Source organism: Symphalangus syndactylus, chromosome 6 (assembly GCF_028878055.3).
Source record: "Symphalangus syndactylus isolate Jambi chromosome 6, NHGRI_mSymSyn1-v2.1_pri, whole genome shotgun sequence".
Taxonomy (NCBI): domain Eukaryota; kingdom Metazoa; phylum Chordata; class Mammalia; order Primates; family Hylobatidae; genus Symphalangus; species Symphalangus syndactylus.
In genome coordinates, this window is record NC_072428.2 from 37,867,333 (window position 1) to 37,890,101 (window position 22,769).

General features: G+C 42.1%; 1 protein-coding gene across 3 annotated transcripts in view; it reads right to left on the minus strand.

Annotated features, from left to right (window-relative positions):
* Positions 1–7,171: 7,171 nt before the first annotated feature.
* GTF2H1 (general transcription factor IIH subunit 1) overlaps positions 7,172–22,769 on the minus strand; it is a 47,426-nt gene continuing 31,828 nt past the window's right edge. For all 3 annotated transcript variants that reach the window (XM_055282188.2, XM_055282191.2, XM_055282189.2), the window contains 4 exons: positions 16,822–16,912; positions 16,222–16,337; positions 13,825–13,917; positions 7,172–8,465 (listed from right to left, as the gene is read on the minus strand). In XM_055282188.2, coding sequence (XP_055138163.1) covers positions 8,379–8,465; positions 13,825–13,917; positions 16,222–16,337; positions 16,822–16,912 — 387 coding nt within the window. In that variant the 3' untranslated portion in view covers positions 7,172–8,378. The remainder of the gene's footprint in view (positions 8,466–13,824; positions 13,918–16,221; positions 16,338–16,821; positions 16,913–22,769) is intronic.

Below are 22,769 nucleotides of genomic sequence, written 5' to 3' on the forward strand. Positions count from 1 at the left end.
CCCAAAGTGCTGGGATTACAGGCATAAAGCCACCACACCTGACCAATAAACTGAGACTTTTATTTATTTATTTTTGAGATGGAGTCTCAACTGTTGCCCAGACTGGAGTGCAGTGGCATGATCTTGGTTCACTGCAATGTCTGCCTCCCAGGTTCAAGCAATTCTCCTGCGTCAGCCCCCTGAGTAGCTAGGATTACAGGCATGAGCCATCATGTCCAGCTGATTTTTGTATTTTTAGCAGAGATGGGGTTTCACCATGTTGGCCAGGCTGGTCCTGAACTCCTGACTTCAGGTGATCCACCTGCCTTGGCCTCCCAAAGTGCTGAGATTACAGGTGTGAGCCACTGAACCCAGTCAATTTGAGACTTTGTAAGTAGAAGGCTGTATACTGATGCACAGTAGCTTAATAATTATTGAATGAATCTTGAGGATGAAATAATGGTTATATAGCATGGCAAATATTTGGCAAATAGATCTAATAGATAATAGATAGTAGTAAACTATCTAATAAGAGTTTCTTTCCCTTGATCTCTACCTCAGTTTTTTACCAATGTTGTTATATGGCAGCCTAAGTCAATAAGCTTTTTTTTTTTTCCTCGCTTTGTCACCCAGGCTGGAGTGCAGTGGCGCGATCTTGGCTCACTGCAAGCTCCGCCTCCCGGGTTCACGCCATTCTCCTGCCTCAGCCTCCCGAGTAACTGGGACTACAGGCACCCGCCACCATGCCCCACTAATTTTTTTTTTTAGTAGAGACAAGGTTTCACTGTGTAAGCCAGGATGGTCTCGGTCTCCTGACCTCGTGATCCGCCCGCCTCGGCCTCCGAAAGTGCTGGGATTACAGGCGTGAGCCTCTGTGCCTGGCCCTAAGTCAATGAGCTTTGAACTGAAGCCTGGTAATGGTAAGTAATAATAATAGAGTCATGAACCTCATAATGTTTTGGTCAACAATGGACTGCATATACAAGGGTGGTCCCATAAGGTTATAATACTGTACCATACTTTTACTGTATCTTTCATATGTTTAGATACACAAATACTTACTCTTGTGTTACTATTTCCTCACACTATTCTGTATAGTAACATGCTGTACAGGTTTATAGCCTCAAATCAATAGGCTGTACCACATAGCCTCTATGTTTTGTAGGCTATACCATCCAGGAGGTATAGCCTACAACATGTTGGGAGGCCGAGGTGGGAGGAATGCTTTGTATAAGTACAGTATGTGATGTTCATACACTAATGAACTCATCTAATGATGCATTTATCAGAACATATCCTCATTGTTAAGTGACATATGACTATAATAGTAATAAATGATAGAAAGAACATTTATTCTCAGAAAAAGAAAGAAAGAACATTTATTGAGTGGTCATTCTGAGCCAGGCACTATTCTATATTAGCTCATTTAACCTTCACGGTAAATCTGTAAGTACTACTATTATGCTTATGTTACAAATTAAGAAACTAAAGTCGGGTTGGGGGGTGGTGGTGGCGGGGGGAAAGAAAGAGACAGAGAAAGAAAGAGGGTGCAGTGGTTCCCGCCTGTAATCCCAGCACTTTGAGAGGCTGAGGCACGCGGATTGCTTGAGCCCAGGAGTCCAAGACTAGTCTGGACAACATGGCAAGACCTTGTCTCTACAAAAAATACAAAAATTAGCCAGCATGGTGGCATGTGCCTGTAGTCCTAGCTACTCCAGAGGCTGAGGTGGGAGGTTGCTTGAGTCTGGGAGGCGGAGGCTACAGTGCTGTGATTGTGCCACTGCACTCCAACCTGGGCCACAGAGTGAGAGAGACCTAGTCTCTTAAAAAAAAAAAAAAAAAAAAAGAAAGAAAGAGAAAGAAAAACTGAAGCATGGAGAGATAAGTAATCACACAGCTAGCCAGCTAGTAAATGACAGGGCTGGAATTTGAACCCAGGCAGCTTACCTGTAGATCTTGAGTGCTTCATCATATAAGTTAGACTTTTCTTAATTTATTCATCTGACAAAGAAAATGGATCGCTGTTGTATTTTTTAAGGAAATTCCTTCTTATCTAAGTTATAATTGTGAGATGTAACTGTTATAATGCCAAACCACCATATTTAGGACATGCTAACTGAAACCTGTTAGTGACTTTGTTTTGAAGATAAACCCCTCGCACCTGTTAAATCAAGTTTTAAGGTTGCTCTCCTGCTAACTCAGCATACTCTAAATGGCTTTTTCTTTTAACTCAAGTTTGATCCCCACTTCTATTTAAAGAAAAAATTTTAAGCCGGGTGCAGTGGCTTGTACCTGTAATCCCAGCACTTTGAGAGGCTGAGGCGGGAAGACTGCTTGAGCCCAGGAGTTCAAGGTCAGCCTGGCCAGCATAATGAGACCCCATCTCTACGAAGAAAATTCAAAAAATTAACCAGGCATGGTGGTGCGAGCTTGTAGTCCTAGCTACTCGAGAGGCTGAGCTAGGAGGATCACTTGAGCCCAGGAGTTGGAGGCTGCAGTGAGCTATGATCATGTGGCTGCACTACAGCCTGGGTGACAGTGTGAGACCCTGTCTCGAAAAGAAAAAAAAAGAGCTCATAATTTGGAGAATGCAGGTCACCACAAAAAAGTGTCTACTAATCAATCTAGTAAAGATGATCTAAGAAAATCAAATATGTACAGGTTTTGTGGGGAAAATGAAAGCACAGAAGAAAGCACTTTTCTTTGAGGGAATTTTCCTCCATTTAGGTTTCTAAGGTTAAACAATAAAATCAAGAAGGTGCTGCAGTCTTTCACTGCGTGACTCAGGGGAAGCCTTATCAACATTCATTACAGCAAACACTTGCATAGCACTTGTGGTGTGCTGGACTCTGCTCTAAGTGGCTTATAGACATCTCAGCTATCCTCACAACAACCCCATCAGTTAAATGCTACTACTAGACCTATTTTGTAGATGGAGAAACGAAGACACAGATTAAGCAAATGGTTCACAGCTAGTGTTTTACACAGGTGAGATTTGAACCCAAACAGCCTAGTACCAAAGTATAGCATCCAACAGACACATGCTATACCATGTGTCTACTGCTGCAGGGATGTGGATAAATCCTGTGAAGGGGCCGTCAGAACACTTGACTCACTCTCCATTCCTTATTCTGTAGGTCTAAATGTTCAAGGGCAGTAAGGATATGGTTGATACATGTGAAGTCTCAAGGATGTGTATTCAGCACAGGTATCTAACCTGTTCTCAAGAATAACCGGGTGGCCGGGCATGATGGCTCATGCCTGTAATCCCAGCACTTTGGGAGGCCGAAGCAGGTGGATCAGAAGGAGGTCAGAAGTTCAAGACCAGCCTGGCCAACATGGCAAAACCCCGTCTCCACTAAAAATACAAAAATTAGCCGGGCATGGTGGCGGGTGCCTGTAATCCCAGCTACTTGGGAGGCTGAAGCACGAGAATCACTTGAACCCAGGAAGCAGAGGTTGCAGTGAGCCGAGATGGTGCCACTGCATTCCAGCCTGGGTGACAGAGCAAGACTCCACCTCAAAAAAAAAAAAAAAAAAGAAAAAAGAAAAGAATAACCATGTGTCAGAAACAGATACAAATGGGTAGGACCAAAATTTACAAGAATTTGGCTTGCAGAAATAGGATCACTAATGGATTCTTCTCTAAGGATATGAGCCCCTTTGTTAAGGATTATCTTTTTATTCATTTATTTATTTAGAGATGGGGTCTTGCTCTGTTGCCCAGGCTGGAGTGCAGTGCTGTGAACACAGCTCATTGCGGCCTGAACCTCCCAGGCTCAAGCTACCTTCCCATCTCAATCTTCTGTCTCCTGAGTGGCTGGGACCACAGGCACATGCCACCATGCCAGGCTAATTTTTTTTTTTTTTTTTTTTTTTTATAAAGGGGGTTTCACCATGTTGCCCAGCCTGGTTTTGAACTCCTGGGCTCAAGGGATCCATCCACCTTGGCCTCCCAAAGTGCTGGGATTACAGATGTGAGCCACCATGCCCGGTCATTTTCTAACTTTTAAAAATTAAAAAAAAAAAATTAAGAGGCAGGGTCTAGCTGTCATTCCAGGCTGGAGTGCAGTAGCATGATCATAGCTCACTGCAACCTCAAACTCCTGGGCTCAAGTGATTCTCGTGCCTACCTCCTGACTACGGGTGCATTCCACCATGCCTAACTAAAAGATTTTCTTAAAGGGCATGTTCATGTGCACAGGTATCTCTTTGTTAGAAAAATCTCAGGTTGCAGGTTAGAAAAGAATTTAAGTGCACAGACAAATGTCCAGAAGAGGATGCACTGACCATCACCTCAGGAAAGACTTGGAAGTAAGGGTACAGAGACACTTTCTATTTTATATACTTCAGCACTATTCAAAACTCAGGAAAAAAAAAGCCCATGAATTATGCTTTCACTATATATATTGCACACACACACACACACGTAACTCCACCCAGGATGGAAAGAAAGTCAGTAGTGGCCATGAGATGACAAGATTTCCAGTCTCTTCTGTGACTTTAATATACACCCAAACAAGGAGATGGACTACTAACTCACGCTGCTCACTCCTGAACCGGGTTCCAGGCAATACTCCAGTTCTGGACATTTTAACAGCTGAAAATAACTAAGACTCCCCTGGCCTCAAGAAGTGGGACAACAGCTGAGTCTTGAGGGAGCTAAATTGGGAAAGGGCAGAGGTAATCCTAAGGAATCCCATGCTAGTCTTGACACTGGAGACAGCAAACCTAAGTTTGAAACACACAGCTTTCCATTCCAAACACTGTCAGCTCTAGAGAGATGGTATATGCAACAGGAAATCACTTTCTGGATAGAACTCTGACTCGATGAGTGGGGTTACCTTTCTAGTTATAGATGTTAAAACATTCTTTTGTTTTCCATCCTGAAGTAGATTTTACAAGGTACCTCACCCACTTTGTAGTATGTCTAAAGCAGACTAACACTACTGACTTTTTTTTTTTTTGAGATGGAGTTTTGCTCGTTGCCCAGGCTGGAGTGGAGTGGCTTGATCTTGGCTCATCACAGCCTCCACCTCCCAGGTTCAAGCGATTCTCCTGCCTCAGCCTCCTGAGTAGTTGGGATTACAGGTGCCTGCCACCACGCCCGGCTAATTTTTTGTATTTTTAGTAGAGATGGGGTTTCGCCATGTTGGGCAGGCTGGTCTCGAATTCCTGACCTCAGGTAATCCGCCCGCCTCGGCCTCCCAAAGTGTTGGGATTACAGGCGTGAGCCACCGCGCTCGGCCACTACTGACTTTCTTTCCAGAAAAGACTCATTCTCCTAAGGCAGGACATGCTTTTGTTACATTATTACATTTTATAGCCCTCTGGGCCTACTAGGCAGACTAACCCCATAATGTGATTTGCCACAAGTAAAGCACAGAATAGAGTCAGGCAGGAATGACAAAGGAGTCAAAGGAAAAACTAGGCAATGGAAGCCTGGGCTGCGGAATAAAAACTTGCAACTTCACAGACATCTCATCCCTTCTCCAGACTAGGGAAGCCTTAGCTGGGTGAATTTGGGTAATTACTTAACTGCTAAACCATTTCTAATCTGTACAAAATCTCGTATTATCTACTTGGTTCTTTAGTTTTGGCAAGGAAGTGAGATACAGCAGAAAAAGTGTTTGGCACAATGCTGGTTTACGGCAGCCCTCAACCATCAGTGGTGCTATTATTTTCCACAAAGAGAAGGTGAAGGGCCATAAAAGGCCTATACAGCTGCTGAAGTTCATTGTTAAAGGTATCCAAGGCTCAAATATTTCAAGTGCAAGCTAGACATGAAATTCACAGCTATCTCCGTGAATCACCCTTGATTCCTTTACTCCCTGTGAGTTGGTCACATACACTGTAGAAATGCCTTTACTCAGGCCCTTCCTATTTACCAGGACTTCATTTTAATGTAGACCGTTTCCTGTGTGGTTTATTCAAAAAGTCTTCTAAATCTGTCCTAATTGCCAAGTTATTTAACCCCCTGCCTAATCCCCCACCACCAGAAAACCCCCCCATAAAAGCAACTTGCTTAAAATTTTCTCAACTCTCCCATGCCTAATAGGTAAGGTCTGAGTATTTTACTTTAGCATACAAGGCCATTCACAACCTGAATTAAAATGGTTTTCTGAGCCTTACTTGTCACTCCCAACTCCCCAATCCAACACATTTTTCCTGTTGTTCTAACACATTTCAGTCTTTCAAACCTTCTCACCATCATGCTTTTCCCTCAGTCTAGGAGATGACTTTCTTCTCTACCTCACAAAATCTTACTCGAAGAACCTTCAAGACTTAGCTGAAATGCTCTTTTAAATGAAGTCTTTCCTTCAGGCTTTTTATACATATATATATATATATATATATATATGTATGTATGTATTTATTTATTTTTTGAGACAGGGCTTTGTCTTACTGTCTAGGCTGTAGTGTAGTGGTGTGATCATAGCTCATTGCAGCCTCAATCTCCTGGGCTCATGCAATCCCACGCCTCGGCCTCCAGAGCAGCTGGAACTACAAGCACATACCACCATGCCCAGCTAACTTTTTTTACTTTTAGTAGAGATGAGGTTTTGCTTTGTTGCCCAGGCTGGTCTTGAATTCCTGAGCTCAAGTGATCCTCTTGCCTTGGCCTTCCAAAGTGCTGGGATTACAGGTATGACTCACCATGCCCAGCTTACAACTTAATTTTCAACACGGCACTCAACAGAACATTCTATTTCTTATGTCTGCCTTTCCCAATAGCCATTTTTTTTTTTAATTTCAATCATTTTTCTATTTGCCCCACTGTGGCAGTAACACATTTGAAAGTACTTTGTGAAAGCGTAAATTTTAAGGGATTATACCAGTACTATACTGATCTGAAAGAGAAATGGGAAGACTAAAGGCAGAAAATGATGTGGCCTCTTTCCCTTTACCAGTTCAAGGTCTTGATAAATTTTTTTTTCTGTAAAAAAAGAGATGAAGTCTCACTCTGTTGCTCAGCCTGGACTTTTGAACTTCTGGGCTCAAGTGATCCTCCTACCTCAGCCTCCCAAGTTGTTGGAACTACAGGCATGTGCTACCATGCCTGGCTTAGGTTCTGACCTTAGCAGTCATTATATGAAGGATAACCAGTTTGTAACATGGCCTAAAATAAAATGAACAGTTCTCAGGCAGCCCACCCAAGGAAATTCACACATAATGAGAAACCAGAGATGTGTCAGAGTTAAAAGAGTAAGTATAAAAAGTTTTACTTTTTTTGTGTAATTTTTAATACAAGACATCTAAAGTCTTAAACATTGTTGATCCCATTAGGAACAAAATATGGCATGAAGTTCAGAAACAAGAACATCTTTGTTTTTTTTGCACTTAGGCTTTTCAGTCACTATGCAATGATTATCGATTCGCCAAGGACAGTAACGGTCAAATACTAGAGAAAAGGAGATAGGAGAAACATCTTTTATTTCTTCTAAAGAGGTGAAAATAAGATTTTTTAATATTTCTCACTCATAAGATTTTTAAACTCTTAAAAATGCAATATCCTCTTTTCAAAGCACATGCCATCTTAAAAAAATCTTAGCAATGTACATTTGCACTCAAAGAAAAACATGCAGCGCCATTGTCTTCTGACAAAATTCTGCATAAAAAAACCCTATACAACTTTCTGCAAATATGTTCCCTCTTTATTATTCAGGGACTCCAAACCACAAACATTCAGTGCAATATTTATTGTTTCTTATTTCCGTAGGAAACACAGGACCAATGATGTCTTCTGACAACTGTTTCCTGATGGTTGAGCAACAGTCTCCCTTTGCTTTATTTTAAAGTACTCTTTTTAACTTGCTGATGTAAGGTATAACTGGAATTCATTAAAACTTGAGGATCCAATGGAGGGTGAAGAATGAAGGATGGAGGAGGAATACTTAAAGTCTACCCTGTGCCATAAACTTAGGAAAAAAATGTACACAGAAAAAACAACAACAACCAAAAAACCTCAGATTTTATCAATGCACCCTTTAAAAAGTGTTTTTTTTAAATTTCTGAAAGCAGCTTAATGTGAATCAAAAGCAGTTCCTGAGCAACTGCAGTAAACAGTCTTTTAAAATATATATATGTACATACACATGTACATATATGTGTGTGTGTGTGTGTGTGTGTGTGTGTGTATATATATATATATATATATATATATGCGCAACTTAGCTCATTTGGTTCTGCCTTAATTTACCTCCCCAGCATTTAGTCCCTTCTTTCCTTTCAGTCTCCAATGTGCAAGTACAATAGCATCAGCTCTGGGAGTTGGCGTGGAGCAGATGTTTCTTTTCACTCCTGTGAGGTCATCTGCTTGTCTGTCAGGCCAGGTTTCCAGAGTTGCTGCAGGTCATAGTTCTCTCAATCTCACAAAACCTGTAAGCATCATGGCTACCTCACGTTTTCTTCATCAGACGCCGTGACTGCCATGTGTGGAGCTTGTTGTAGGCTGTCTGGAGCATCTCTTCTATGTGACTTACCAACTGAAAAACACAGCAAGACACTTAACAACTGGGCAAAAGCAGGGGAAGTTAATCCTTCCAACCCAAATCTGGCAGATACTTCAGAGTGTAGTTTTGGAGCTCCTCTGTATTTCCCCAGTCAATGAGGCAATGTGCAAGCCCTCTGAGAAGGTGCTGTCAGACACATTTTGTATGGAAAGGAAAGACAGAAAGTAGGGGGCAGTGAAAAGGCTGCGGTTGTAATGGCTGTCCTGTCATTAACCAACAATAGGACAATATGAAAGTCACAATTGTGCTCCAGGCCTCAATTCCTTCTGTCAAACGAGGGGTCTGAACTATATTTGTGATTTTCTAGATTTGAATACTGGTCAGCCAACTAAGGCCAGGATGGTAGTATAAACTTTATTTTATTTTTTGAGACAGAGTCTTGCTCTGTCACCCAGGCTGGAGTGCTGTGGTGTGATTTTGGCTCACTGCAGCCTCCACCTCACAGGTCCAAGCAGTTCTCGTGTCTCAGACTCCCGAGTAGCTAGGATTACAACCATGAGCCACCACACCTGGCTAATTTTTGTATTTTTAGTAGAGATGGGATTTCACCATGTTGGCCAGGCTGGTCTTGAACTCCTGGCCTCAAGTGATTCACCCACCTCAGCCTCCCAAAGTGCTGGGATTACAGGCCTAAGCCACCATGTCCGGCCATATTTTTTTTTTTTTTTTTTTTTTTAAATAGTAGAGATGGACCCTTGCTATGTTGCCCAGGCTGGTCTCGAACTCCTGGGCTCAAGCAATCTTCCTGACTCAGCCTCTCAAAGTGCTGGGATTACAGGCGTGAGCCGCTGTGCCCAGCCTTGTATATACGTCTTGGCAGAACATTGGAAAAATGCCTTATTCTCCTGAAGATTCTGATTCAACAGGCCTGGGATGAGACCCAAGAATCTTTGATTTTCAAAAGCTCCTGCAGTTAATTCTGCACAATTTTGTGAAACAGTTTGCTATTTTTAGGGTTTTTCCAACTCCAGCATTTCAGGAGTTCAATACAACTCAGCAGATTACAGAAAACCTAAATGGTTTCAATGCTTCACACAATGTGCTATGTCATGTCTTGGGTCAGGACCATAGATCTTTGAATAGATTAAGAATTTTGCCCTCATCATGGACATAGCTAGAAGTCAATAGGATCATATGGAATCTTTTATTTTTTGAGACATGGTCTCACTACGTTGCCCAGGCTGGAGTGCAGTGGCTATTTACAGGTGCAATTTTAGTTTACTATAGTCTCAAACTCCTGATTTCAAGTGATCCTCCTGCCTCAGTCTCTTGAGTAGCTGGGACTACATGTGCATACCACCACATCTGGCTTATACTGACTTTTGAGGTAGAAGTCTCTGGAATATGTTTCCTTGGAGGTGGACAGTGTTTATGTGTTTAGAAGTGAAGTTTTGCCAAGTCTGTGAGGATGGAGATGGAGATCAGGAAGTCCTACATTCTTTTGGCATGTCAATGTTTAGGTCTGAGGGGTACAGAGTTTAAAAAATTCCCCTTACTGCCATACCTGTTTATCATTATGGGGGATAGGAATATTTAGCTGTCTGGAAACTATAAAAATTACTTATTCTGCTTGATGGGCAGCAGTATCTATATTATCAATTGGAAGAGATGAACACCATATCCTTCCGTAAGGCTGCACATGGCCTCAGCATCCTTTTCTTTTTTTTTTTGAGATGGAGTTTCACTCTTGTTGCCTAGGCTAGATGCAATGGCGCGATCTCAGCTCACTGCAATCTCCGCCTCCCAGGTTCAAGCAATTCTCCTGTCTCAACTTCCTGAGTAGCTGGGATTACAGGCACTTGCCACAACACCCGGCTAATTTTTTGTATTTTTAGTAGAGACGGGGTTTCACTGTGTTGGCCAGGCTGGTCTCGAACTCCTGACCTCAGGTGATCCACCCGCCTCAGCCTCCCAAAGTACTGGGATTACAGGTGTGAGCTACCGCGCCTGGCCCTCAGCATCCTTTCCAACACAGCACTCCAAGCAGTTATAATTAACTGAGAAGGCACATGACCTGAAACCTATCTGCCATCCTTGCCCTGCTGTGAGAAGACACTCCAAGCTTCTATTCTGATTATAAGTAATGCTGTTTTGTATTTTAAGAAAACCCACTTAGAATATTTACGAAATAAATACGAAAAATCTTGCTGATGATTTTTCAGCTTTCAATTGTAAAACTCTCCTTTTAATTATCCTACTTATTGAATACTGAATCTTAAATTTGTAACTCGAGTCATGTGCCACATAATGATGTGCATATATGATGGCGGTCCCATCAGATTGTAATAGAGCTGAGAAATTCCCATCATCTAGTGATGTCGTAACATCATAGAGCAGCACATTATTCACTCGTTTGTAGGGATGCTGGTGTAAACGAACCTATTAAGTAGCCAGCTGTATAAAAGTATAGCATGTACAATTATGTATAGGACATAATACTTGATAATGATAATGAATATGTTACTGGTTTATCTATTTACTGTATTTTAAAATCATTATTTACGGTGTACTCCTATTTATATACATAAAAAAGTTAACTGTAAAATAGCCTTAGGCAGGTCCTTCAGGAGGTATTCCAGAAGAAGGTATTGTTATCACAGGAGATGACAGCTCCATGTGCATTACTGCCCCTGAAGATTTTTCAGTGGGACAAGATGTGGAGGTGGAAGACAGTGATAGTGAGGATCCTGACTCTCTGTAGGCCTAGGCTAATGTGTGTTTGTGTCTTAGTTTTTAACAAAAGTTTAAAAAGAAAAAAAAAAAATAGAAAAAAGGGACCAGGCATGGTGGCTCACGCCTGTAATCCCAGCACTTTGTGAGGCCGAGGCGGGTGGATCACGAGGTCAGGAGCTCGAGACCAACCTGGCCAAACACAGTGAAACCCCGTCTCTACTAAAAATACAAAAATTAGCTGGGCGTGGTGGTGGGCATTTGTAATCCCAGCTACTCGGGAGGCTGAGGCAGCAGAATCGCCTGAACCCAGGAGGCAGAGTATGCAACAAGTTGCGATCATGCCACTGCACTCCAGCCTGGGCGACAGAACTAGACTCTGTCTCAAAAAAAAAAAAAAAAATATATATATATATACACACACACACACACACATATATATGCACATATATATACACACATATATATATGGAGAGAGAGAGAGAAAGGCTTATAGAATAAGAATACAAAGAAAATACTTTTGTACAGCTATACAATGGGTGTTTTAGGTTAAATGTTATTCCAAAGAATGAAAAACTTTAAAAATATTTAAAAGTTTATAAGGTAAAAATGTTATAGTAAGCTAAGGCTAATTTATTATTGAAGAAAAAAAGCTGTTTTGTAAATGTAATGTAGTCTAAGTGTACAGTGTTAGTAAACTCTGCAGTAGTGTATAGTTAATGTCCTAGGCCTTCACATTCACTCACTGAGTCACCCAGAGCAACTTCTAGTCCTGCAGTCTTGCAAGCTCTATTTATGGTAAATGCCCTTTACAGGTGGACCACTTCTTATTTTTTATACTGAATTTTTACTGCAACTTTTCTATGTTTAGATACACAAATACCATTGTGTTAAAACTGTTTACAGTATTCAGTACAGTACTATGCTGTATAGGTTTGTAGCCTAGGAGCAATAGGCTACACCATATAGCCTAGAAGTATAGTAGGCTATATAGCTAGGTTTGAAGTACACTCTATGAGGTTCATACAACAAAAATGCCTGTCAATGAATTGTTTAGAACATATCCCTGTGGTTAAGCAACACGTGACTGTACTATTCTTCCCAAGGTACCTCTAGGAGGGCTTGTATAACTGCACATACAAATGATCTGATATGGTTGCTCTAACCTTGTTTTAAATACAATGTAAAAATGCTGGGCATAAAGTGACACTTCTCAATACCTCATCCACTGACCTTCCCCACTGTAAACAATCAGGGAAGCTGATGCCAAATAGAACCCAGGAACAGTTTTGCTTACTGTGAGTAGTGGCAATTCTATCTTTCCTTACGCTGCTAGGTTTGTGCTTGCTACTCAGGTTTTCCAAATTAATAAATTAGTAATATGTATTTTTCAGAACATACACATAGATTGTAAAACTTTTTGAGACAGAGTCTCACTGTGTCACCCAGGCTGGAGTGCGGTGGCATGACCTCGGCTCACCACAACCCGTCTCCCACGTTCAAGCAATTCTCCTGTCTCAGCCTCCCGAGTAGCTGGGACTACAGGCATGCGCCACCATGCCAGGCTAATTTTTGTATTTTTAGTAGAGACGGGGTTTCGCCATGTTGGCCAGAACTGGTCTCAAACTCCTGACCTCAAGTGATCGGCCTGCCTTGGCCTCCCAAAGTGCTGGGATTACAAGCGTGAGCCACCGCACCCGGCCAGATTGTAAAACTTTTCTAAGGGAAAGCATGGAGATGGTTATCACAAATGCTTTGGTTAGTCATTACCTCTGGAGGGGAAGAGAGAGTGGTATGCAACTGCACAGGGGCACTCAGGGAATATCTATGGGTTATGGCAACATTCTACTAATTTTCCTGATTGGTGAGTAAACAGACGGTTATTTTATTATTTTAAAAATATGTATGTATTTTATATACTTCTGAATGCATGACACATTTCTTTTTTTTTTTTTTTTTGAGACGGAGTCTCGCTCTGTCGCCCAGGCTGGAATGCAGTGGTGCGCTCTCGGCTCACTGCAAGCTCCGCCTCCCGGGTTCACGCCATTCTCCTGCCTCAGCCTCCCGAGTAGCTGGGACTACAGGCGCCCGCCAACACGCCCGGCTAATTTTTTGTATTTTTAGTAGAGACGGGGTTTCACCATGTTAGCCAAGATGGTCTCGATCTCCTGACCTCGTGATCCGCCCGCCTCGGCCTCCCAAAGTGCTGGGCATGACACATTTCAATATTAAAAAATAGTACTTTGAGCAACAGAAAATAAAGTATTGGCTGGGTGCAGTGGCTCATGCCTATAATCCTAGCACTTTGGGAGGCCGAGGTGGGCTGATCACCTGAGGTCAAGAGTTTGAGACCAGCCTGGCCAAGATGGTGAAACCCCGTCTCTACTAAAATACAAAAATTAGCTGGGCGTGGCAGCATGCGCTTGTAATCTCAGCTACTCAGAAGGCTGAGGCAGGAAAATCGCTTGAACCCAGGAGGTGGAGGTTGCAGTGAGCTGAGATGGAGCCACTGCACTCCAGCCTGGGCGACAGAGTGAGACTCTGTTTCAAAAAAAAAGAAAAGGAAATTAAGTATCTACTCATTTACATGAAAGCAAAGTCAATTTCATCATTTTACTACAAAGAGAAAGAAGATCAGGCAAGAATCAGATTGCTGCCTTACATTTGTGCTTAAATACTGTCTCCGAATCTTTTCTTGGAATGGACAGAGCTTCGTAACTTGGAATCGTTCCAAATTACTTTTCATTTTCACTACCTAAAAAAGATGAGAAACAATAAATTACAGATAAATCTCAAAGAAGCTGTAGAGACCAAGAGAAAAACAATCTTCTACATATGAAAGTTACTTTTCTTGCAGAATTTTTTTAAATGTAAAAATAAAATAAAAATATACCAATTATATCACATTGTTAACACTTCAATGTGAGTATCTTTCAGTCATAAATACTCATTTGGCCAGGCGTGGTGGCTCACGCCTGTAATCCCAGCACTTTGGGAGGCCGAGGTGGGCGGAACACAAGGACAAGAGATTGAGACCATCCTGGCTAACATGGTGAAACCCCATCTCCACTAAAAATACAAAAATTAAGGCCGGGCGCGGTGGCTCAAGCCTGTAATCCCAGCACTTTGGGAGGCCGAGGTGGGCGGATCACGAGGTCAGGAGATCGAGACCATCCTGACTAACACGGTGAAACTCCGTCTCTACTAAAAATACAAAAAAAAAAAAAATTAGCCGGGCGTGTTGGCGGGCGCCTGTAGTCCCAGCTACTCGGGAGGCTGAGGCAGGAGAATGGTGTGAACCCGGGAGGCCGAGCTTGCAGTGAGCCGAGATCGCGCCACTGCACTCCAGCCTGGGGTACAGAGCAAGACTCCGTCTCAAAAAAAAAAAAAAAAAAAAAACAAAAAAACAAACAAAAATTAGCTGGGCGTGGTGGCACACGCCTGTAGTCCCAGCTACTCGGGAGGCTGAGGCAGGAAAATTGGTTGAACCCAGGAGGTGGAGGCTGCAGTGAACCGAGATCACACCACTGCACTCCAGCCTGCCGACAGAGTGAGATTCTGTCTCAAAAAACAAAAACAAACAAAAAAACCCAACTCATTTACACAGTCACTCATTCACTTATTCATTCATTTAGAGACAGGGTCTCACTGTCACCCAGGCTGGAGTACAGTGGCAAGATCATGGCTCACTGCAGCTTTGACCTCTCTAGGCTCAGGTGATCACCTGAGCTACTTTTCATAATTTTTGTAGAGACGGAGTTCTGCCATGTTGCCCAAGCTGGTCTCAAACTCCTGAGCTCAAGTGATCTGCCTGCCTCGGCCTCCCAAAGTGCCCGGTGTAGTGGCTCATGCCTGTAGTCCCAGCTACTAGAGAGGCTGAGGTGGGAGAATCACCTCAGCCCAGAAGGTAGCGGCTGCAGTGAGCCGAGATCACTCCACTGCACTCCAGCCTGGGTGACAGCGTGAGACCCTGTCTCAATAAATAAAATAAAAGAATTATTGTCTTTCAATGTATGAATATACCAAATGCTTCTCTAACCAACCCCCTTCTGGTAGATATTTAGGCCATTTCTTCTATCTTAGACAGTGGTAGACCATCTCTAGCTAAGTATTTGCATTCCTTATTATTTCCTAAATTTCTAAATGTTGAATTTCATTTGAAGTTTCATTTGAATGCTGAAATAAAAGCATCTAAAAAAACACTAGCAGTGGAAGAAAGGACTCTTGGCAACTTGGTCAACATTGATCATTTTAAGATTTTTGTTCTTTTGCAAATTAGTAGGTGAAAAAAATATTCTTTTAAAAAATTTATTTATATAGTTTTTGGAGACAGAGTCTTGCTATGTTGTCCAGGCTGGTCTCCAACTCCTGGGCTCAAACAATTCTCCTGCCTCAGCCCCACCAAAGTGTTGGGATTACAGGTGTGAGCCACCGTGCTTGGCCAAAATGTTCTTTTACTGTAGCTGTAATTTATCTGCATACTGGTAAGTGTGAGCATTTCCCCGTAATCTTCCTAGGCCACTCCATTCTTTAGTGAGTTGCTTGTAAAGTGTTTGCCTATTGTTCTTAATGAGGTCTTTATCTTTTACTTAATCATGGTTTATAAAAGCAATTTATAATATTACTATTAATGTTACATTTTTCCATTTGTCAACTGTCCTTTAATTGGGTAAAGGGGTTTTAGTGTTAAAAAGCTAGTGCTATATTTGTTGTCAGTTCTTATTTTGGATTTTGCTATCCCTGAAAAACCTATCAAATATAAATAACTTTACTGATATAATTTGTTTTGGGTCTCTATTCACAGTGGCTTGGAGGCAGATACAAGTTTTAAGTTGTTTGATTATTAGTTATGGAACTCGTCTGGATCTGTTTCCAACTCTATAAAATGGGTACCAATAGCTACTCCATAAAGATGCTGTGAGGTTTACATGAAATGATGTATGCAAAAGAGTTATCCCAGTGTCTGTCACATGGTAAGACTTAATAAAACTTTCCAATTTCAAAACATCTTGTAAGTCACTACCACAATTATCTGGCTGTCTTCAGAACTGGTTCTAACCTTTTCTTCTAGGAATGGCGTATTAACAGGAAAGCAGGACCAGAAATGCCGTAGAAGTTCTCCAACAGCTACATATAAGTGTTTCAATTCAGACTGAATATCATTTGGCACCATCTCTGCAAAAGAAGAACAAGGCCCATAGGTTAAGAGCTATTTTAACATATACAGTCTCGAAAAAAATGACCAGAGAATAAACTTGAACGTGTACTCTTTGTCAGTGCCAAACCAGGATATGCTATTTTCAGCTAAGTAAGTAATTTTGTGGCTTAAATTTTATGATCATAAAATTTAAAAGCTCTTGGGATTTTAAAGAAACTTTCAGGTTTCCCCTTTATTCTAAGAGGTAGGGGAGAAGAAAGCAGCTTTTAGTATGATATTAGAGAAACTAGCAATGTACCACTATTTGTAATAGTAAGACAGTTCTGAAACCTAAGATCTTGTCTAGATGTGTTTCAGAATCTGAATGTATAAAAACAAATCTACAAAATAGAAATCCCAGGATTATTCCAAGGAAAAACCAATAAAAGTTCAGCACTCCTCCCAGCTTGCTTTTTAAAGCTGATTTAGGCAGAAAGTAGTAGAAGATGGCCCAGCACATACGGTTTATGGCTTGCTGTGTTCCTCCCTGCATAAGTGCCCCTCCAGGTGACAGTGCTGTGATGGTACTACTGGCAGCACTACTTGAGAGAACCTGAAAAAAATGAAGATGCATTAAAACTGGTTTTCCTCCCTTTTTTTTGCCACCTTTCTTTCTTTTTTTTTTTTTTTTTTTTTTGAGACAGAGTCTCGCTCTGTCGCCCGGGCTGGAGTGCAGTGGCGCAATCTCGGCTCACTGCAAGCTCCGCCTCCCGGGTTCACGCCATTCTCCTGCCTCAGCCTCCGAGTAGCTGGGACTACAGGCGCCCGCCACCGCGCCCGGCTAATTTTTTGTATTTTTTTTAGTAGAGACGGGGTTTCACCGTGGTCTCGATCTCCTGACCTCGTGATCCGCCCGCCTCGGCCTCCCAAAGTGCTGGGATTACAAGCGTGAGCCACTGCGCCTGGCCAACCACCTTTCTTTCTTAACATTTTAGTTTTAGAGCAAAAGATGAAGTGTTTTCCTTTTGTTTAAATACTACATCATTTACAGTGGTCAAAGTGAACTATTTTCCTTGAGGGCAGAAACACAATCCGTGTAGAAAGAAGATACCTACAAATCTTCCAGGCATGCCAGGCAAGTCCACAGGGACCTCAAAACTCCCAAGGTTTTCCTAGTTAAAGCCCTTTCTTAAGTACCAATTCAATTTAACTTGAGAACTCTTACCACTGAAGGTAAAACTGAGTTTAAGGAAAGAAAACAGGTAAAACAACATGTTAATCTGTATCCTTTATTTCTGTTAAATTTATTTTTCTAAGAAACAAAATCTTGTTATGTTGCCCAGGCTGAACTTGAACTCCTGGGCTCAAGCAATCCTCCTCCCTCAGCCTCCTGAGTAGGTGGGACAGACTACAGGTGTGTACTCTGCACCTGGCTTTGCTAACATATACCCTTGATAGCAGATTGGGGGAAAAAAAATCAACAGAGCAGAAATTTATTAACTGTCATTTAATTTTCAAGGAAGTGAATAAATATAGCCAAAAGGGGGAAAAATATACTCCCCACTGTATCAACATCAACATTTAGGAAAAAATCGACCTATCTATTCAATGAGTGCCTATCAAGTGCCAGGCACTGTAGGGAGGCACTGCTATAGGGAGGAACAAATAATTTGTGAAACAGCAAGTGCAGGGTTAGCATCTCTAAGATTTTCCAATGAAGTTTTTATGAGTAGAAATCCATCCATGTATAGATTGGATGAAAACATTTTTTCAACTTAGTGTAAAAGTACAGTATGGGACAACCATAAGTGAAGGGGACATTGGAGCTCACTTTATTCCTATTTTCCTTTTGTCAGATACCAGCCTGGGCAATATGGTGAAACCCTATCTCTACAAAAAATACAAAAAAATTAGTTGGGCATGGTGGTGCATGGTGCATGGTGGTGCATGCAGCCTCCTAGCTACTTGGGAGGCTGAGGTGAGAAGATCATTTGAGCCTGGGGAAGTTGAGGCTGCAGTGAGCTGAGATGGTCCCACTGCACTCCAGTCTGGGCAACAAAGCAAGACCCTGACTCCAAAAAAAAAAAAAAAAAAAAATAAAAAACAGATTGACTACAGTGTAAAAAAATTACGTGGGGAGAGCGGGGCATGGTGGCTTACAATTATAATCCTACTGACTCAGGAGGCTGAGGTGGGAGCATTGCCTGAGCCGAGGAGTTCAAGGTTGCAGTAAGCTATGATAGTGCTACTGCACTCCAGTCTGGGTGACAGAAACCTCATCTCTAAATCAAACAAACACCACCACCCCCAAGACAAAAGTTATGTGGGTCTACTTGGGCCCAAGGGCCAGATATTGGACAACTATAGTCTACATTGAAAGAATTGGTCAAATAATCCCAAGTTGGTTATGTGTGCATATATGTACACATATGTATTTTCTAGCTTTCTGCTGAAGGGACAATGACACTCCAATGTATACCTAAGTGCCTAGATTTTTTTTTTTTTTTGAGACAGAGTCTCACTCTATTGCCCAGGCTGCAGTGCAGTGGTGTGATCTTGGCTCACTGCAACCTCCACCTCCCAGGCTCAAGCAATTCTTCTGCCTCAGCCTCCCAAGTAGCTGAGAATACAGGTACGCACCACCATACCCAGTTAATTTTTGTATTTTTGGTAGAGACGGGGTTTTGCCATGTTGGCCAGGGTGGTCTAGAACTCTCAAGTGATCTGCGTGCCTCGGCCTCCCAAAGTGCTGGGACTACAGGTGTGAGTCACTGTGCCTGGTCCCAGATCTTGGTTCCTACCTTAATCCACTCAGTGCTAAAAAGAAAATTCCATGCCTGGGACAGAGCAGATATAAGATAAGCCTGGAACATCTATCTTACTATACCATTAAGTAAGGAGGGGCTAAGAATGATGGGAATATTGTCAGAAAGACACAGGAGAGCCCGTGTGAAGGGTGTAGGAAGGGTTTGACTATAAAGGGGCATGGGTAGACTTTCTGGGGTGACAGAACCGGTTTTTTAAAATCTTGATTTTGTTGGTGGCTACAAAACAGCATGTGTTTATCAAAACTTGTAGAATAGCAGACTTAAAAATATAAATCTCATTTTGGGAGGCTGAGACAGGTGGATCACTTGAGCTCAGGAGTTCAAGACCAGCCTGGGCAACGTGGTGAAACTGTCTACACACAAAAATATAAAAATTAGCCAGGGGTGGTGACGCACGCCTGGAGTCCCAGCTGCTTAGCTACTTGGAGGGCTGAGGTGAGAGGATTGCTTGAACCTGGGAAGTCGAGGCTACAGTGAGCCGAGATTGTGCCACTGCACTCCAGCCTGGGGGACAAAGTGAGATCCTGTCTCAAAATAAATAAATAAATAAGTAAATTTATTTATTTATTTATTTTACTGTATGTTAAGTTGTACCTTGGTTAATAAAAAGAAAAAAGGCCAGACGTGGTGGCTCACGCCTGTAATCCCAGCACTTTGGGAGGCTGAGGCAGGTGGATCACGAGGTCAGGAGATCGAGACCATCCTGGCTAACACGGTGAAACCCCTCTCTACTAAAAATACAAAAAAATTACCCGGGCGTGGTGGCGAGCGCCTGTAGTCCCAGCTACTCCGGAGGCTGAGGCAAGAGAATGGCGTGAACCCGGGAGGCGGAGCTTGCAGTGAGCGGGGATCGCGCCACTGCACTCCAGCCTGGGCAACAGAGCAAGACTCTGTCTCAAAAAAAAAAAATAATAATAAAAATAAAAATAATAAAAAAAATTAAAAAAAGAAAAAGAAAAAAATGGCCTGTAATCTCAGCACTTTGGGAGGCCGAGGTGGGTGGACTGCTTGAGCTCAGGAGGTCAAGACCAGCCTGGGCAACATGGCAAAACCCTGTCTCTACCAAAAATACAAAAACTTAGCCAGGCATGGTGGTGAGTGCCTGTGGTTTCAGCTACTTGGGGGGCTGAGGTGGGAGGATCGCTTGAGCCAGGGAGGTGGAGGTTGCAGTGGGCTGAGATCATGCCACTGCACTTCAGCCTGGGTGACAGAGTGAGACCCCATCTCAAAAAACAAAAAACAAAAAGAAACAAAGAAAAAAAAGACAGCAACAGTGTTTAACTCATAGAATAATAAATGAATCCATGCTGATATAAATAACAGAGAAGGGAATGCTCTTCTGTTCATGTCAGCTGATAAACGTAGAAGGGCTGATGGAATTAGAAAATCATCATTTAACAACTGCTCTTCCAGGCAAGAATCATCAATGATTCTAAAAAAACTACCAGAGGAAAGTTTGTTGTGTGGTGACACATGCCTATAATCCCAGCTACTCAGGAGGCTGAGGCAGGAGGATTGCTTGAGTCTAGGAGTCTGAGGTTGAATGGAGCTATGACTGTGCCACTGCACTACAGCCTGGGCATCAGAGCAAGACCCTGTCTCTAAAGATAATATTAAAAAATAAAAATAAAAAATTTGGTGACAAATGGGGTATTTATATAGTCTCAAAGTACAGCTCCACAAGATATTTATTAATTACAAAGGGAAAAATAGTTAACTTTTTGGTGGAGAAACCAGGCAAATACTACCTTTAACCAAGTGAAAAAATTTAGTATCACAAGCTAGGATATACACAAATCATTTGCCTCCTGATATGACACACTGAGTAGGATACATTACTTCTGTGGAATTCTGGCAAAAATGCCTAATGTGAATCTAGTCAGGAGGAAACATTAGATAAATTTAAGGTTATTCTACAAAAAATTGCCCAGTACTTTTTCAGTGTCAAAGTTATGAAAAGACAAAGATTGACAAATCATTCCATTTTAAAGGAGACTAAAAACACATGAGAAATAAATACAATTCATAAACCTGGCTTGGCTGCTGGACCAAGAAAAGTTTTCTTTTGCTATGTAGAACATTAGTGGTATAACTGGTGAAAATGTAGTAAGAGCTATAGACTAGATAATACATCATCAATGTTAACTTACTAATTCTATAATTGTATTGTTATTTAAGAGAATGTCTTAGTTTTTTTGAAAATATAATTCGAGGCCGGGCGCGGTGGTTCACGCTTGTAATCCCAGCACTTTGGGAGGCCAAGGCGGGCGGATCATGAGGTCAGGAGATCGAGACCACGGTGAAACCCCGTCTCTACTAAAAATACAAAAAAATTAGCCGGGCGTGGTGGCGGGCGCCTGTAGTCCCAGCTACTCGGAGAGGCTGAGGCAGAAGAATGGCGTGAACCCGGGAGGTGGAGCTTGCAGTGAGCCGAGATCACACCACTGCACTCCAGCCTGGGCGACAGAGCGAGACTCCGTCTCAAAAAAAAAAAAAAGAAAACATAATTCGAAATATTTAGGGGTAAAGGGAAATTATGCCTGTAACCTTCTCTCAAAATGGGTTGGAAAACATATTTTTCTGTCACTTTCTGTAAAATCTGAGATTTCAAAATAAAAAGTAAAAAATTAAGTCTTGATGTGTGATAAATACTATAATATAGGTATACACTCAGTGCTTCAGTGCTCATAAAAACGGAGCAAAGGAAAAAACAAATTCTTCTTTGCACAAGTTAAGGATTACTTTCCAGAGGCAATGAAACTGGAGCTGAGTCTTGAGTAATTATTAGTTTCTTGGGGGGAGAAACAGGGCTAAGGGCATTCTAAGGAGAAACAGCATGAGCCGAAGCACAGGAACCATGAAGGAGATAATGTGATCCAAAGATTCTGGACAGCTTAGTGTGTTAGGCTGGAACCCTTGGCCATGTGTGGAAGGGAGTAGTGGAGACTATCGCTGAAGATGAGATTCAAGCAGTGGGCTAGGGCCAGACCATGAAGAGCTTTGCAGGCCAGACAAAGGCACTCAGACTACCGCAGTGAAGTGAGGCAGTGAAGGTTTTCAAGCTGCAGTGATAAAATACATGTTTTTATTTTTAAATATTTAAATATTTATTTATCTATTTGAGATGGAGCTTCGCTCGTTGCCCAGGCTGGAGTGCAATGGCACGGTGTCAGATCACTGTAACCTCTGCCGCCCAGGTTCAAGTGATTCTCCTGCCTCAGCCTCTTGAGTAGCTGGGATTACAGGCGTGTGCCACCACGCCCAGTTAATTTTTAAATTTTTGGTACAGATGGGGTTTCACCACGTTGGTCAGGCTGGTCTTGAACTTCTAACCTCACGTGATCCACCCACCTCGGCCTCCCAAAGTGTTAGGATTACAGGCGTGAGCCACTGTGCCCGGCCAAAATAAGTGATTTTAGAAAGACAACTTGCAGTAGCATTATGGAAAATCAACCAGGTTTGCCTAAATAAGGGTGACAGAATCAAGGAGTATTATTGAAGGCAGAACTGACAAATTGCTGATCAACTGAAGTACGAAGAGAAACAAAGAACAATGATGAGCTGTTTTACATATTTTAAGCCTGAGTCATGCAGAATATTCAGAGAATAATGTCCAGACAGAATTTGGAAACCTGGGAGATT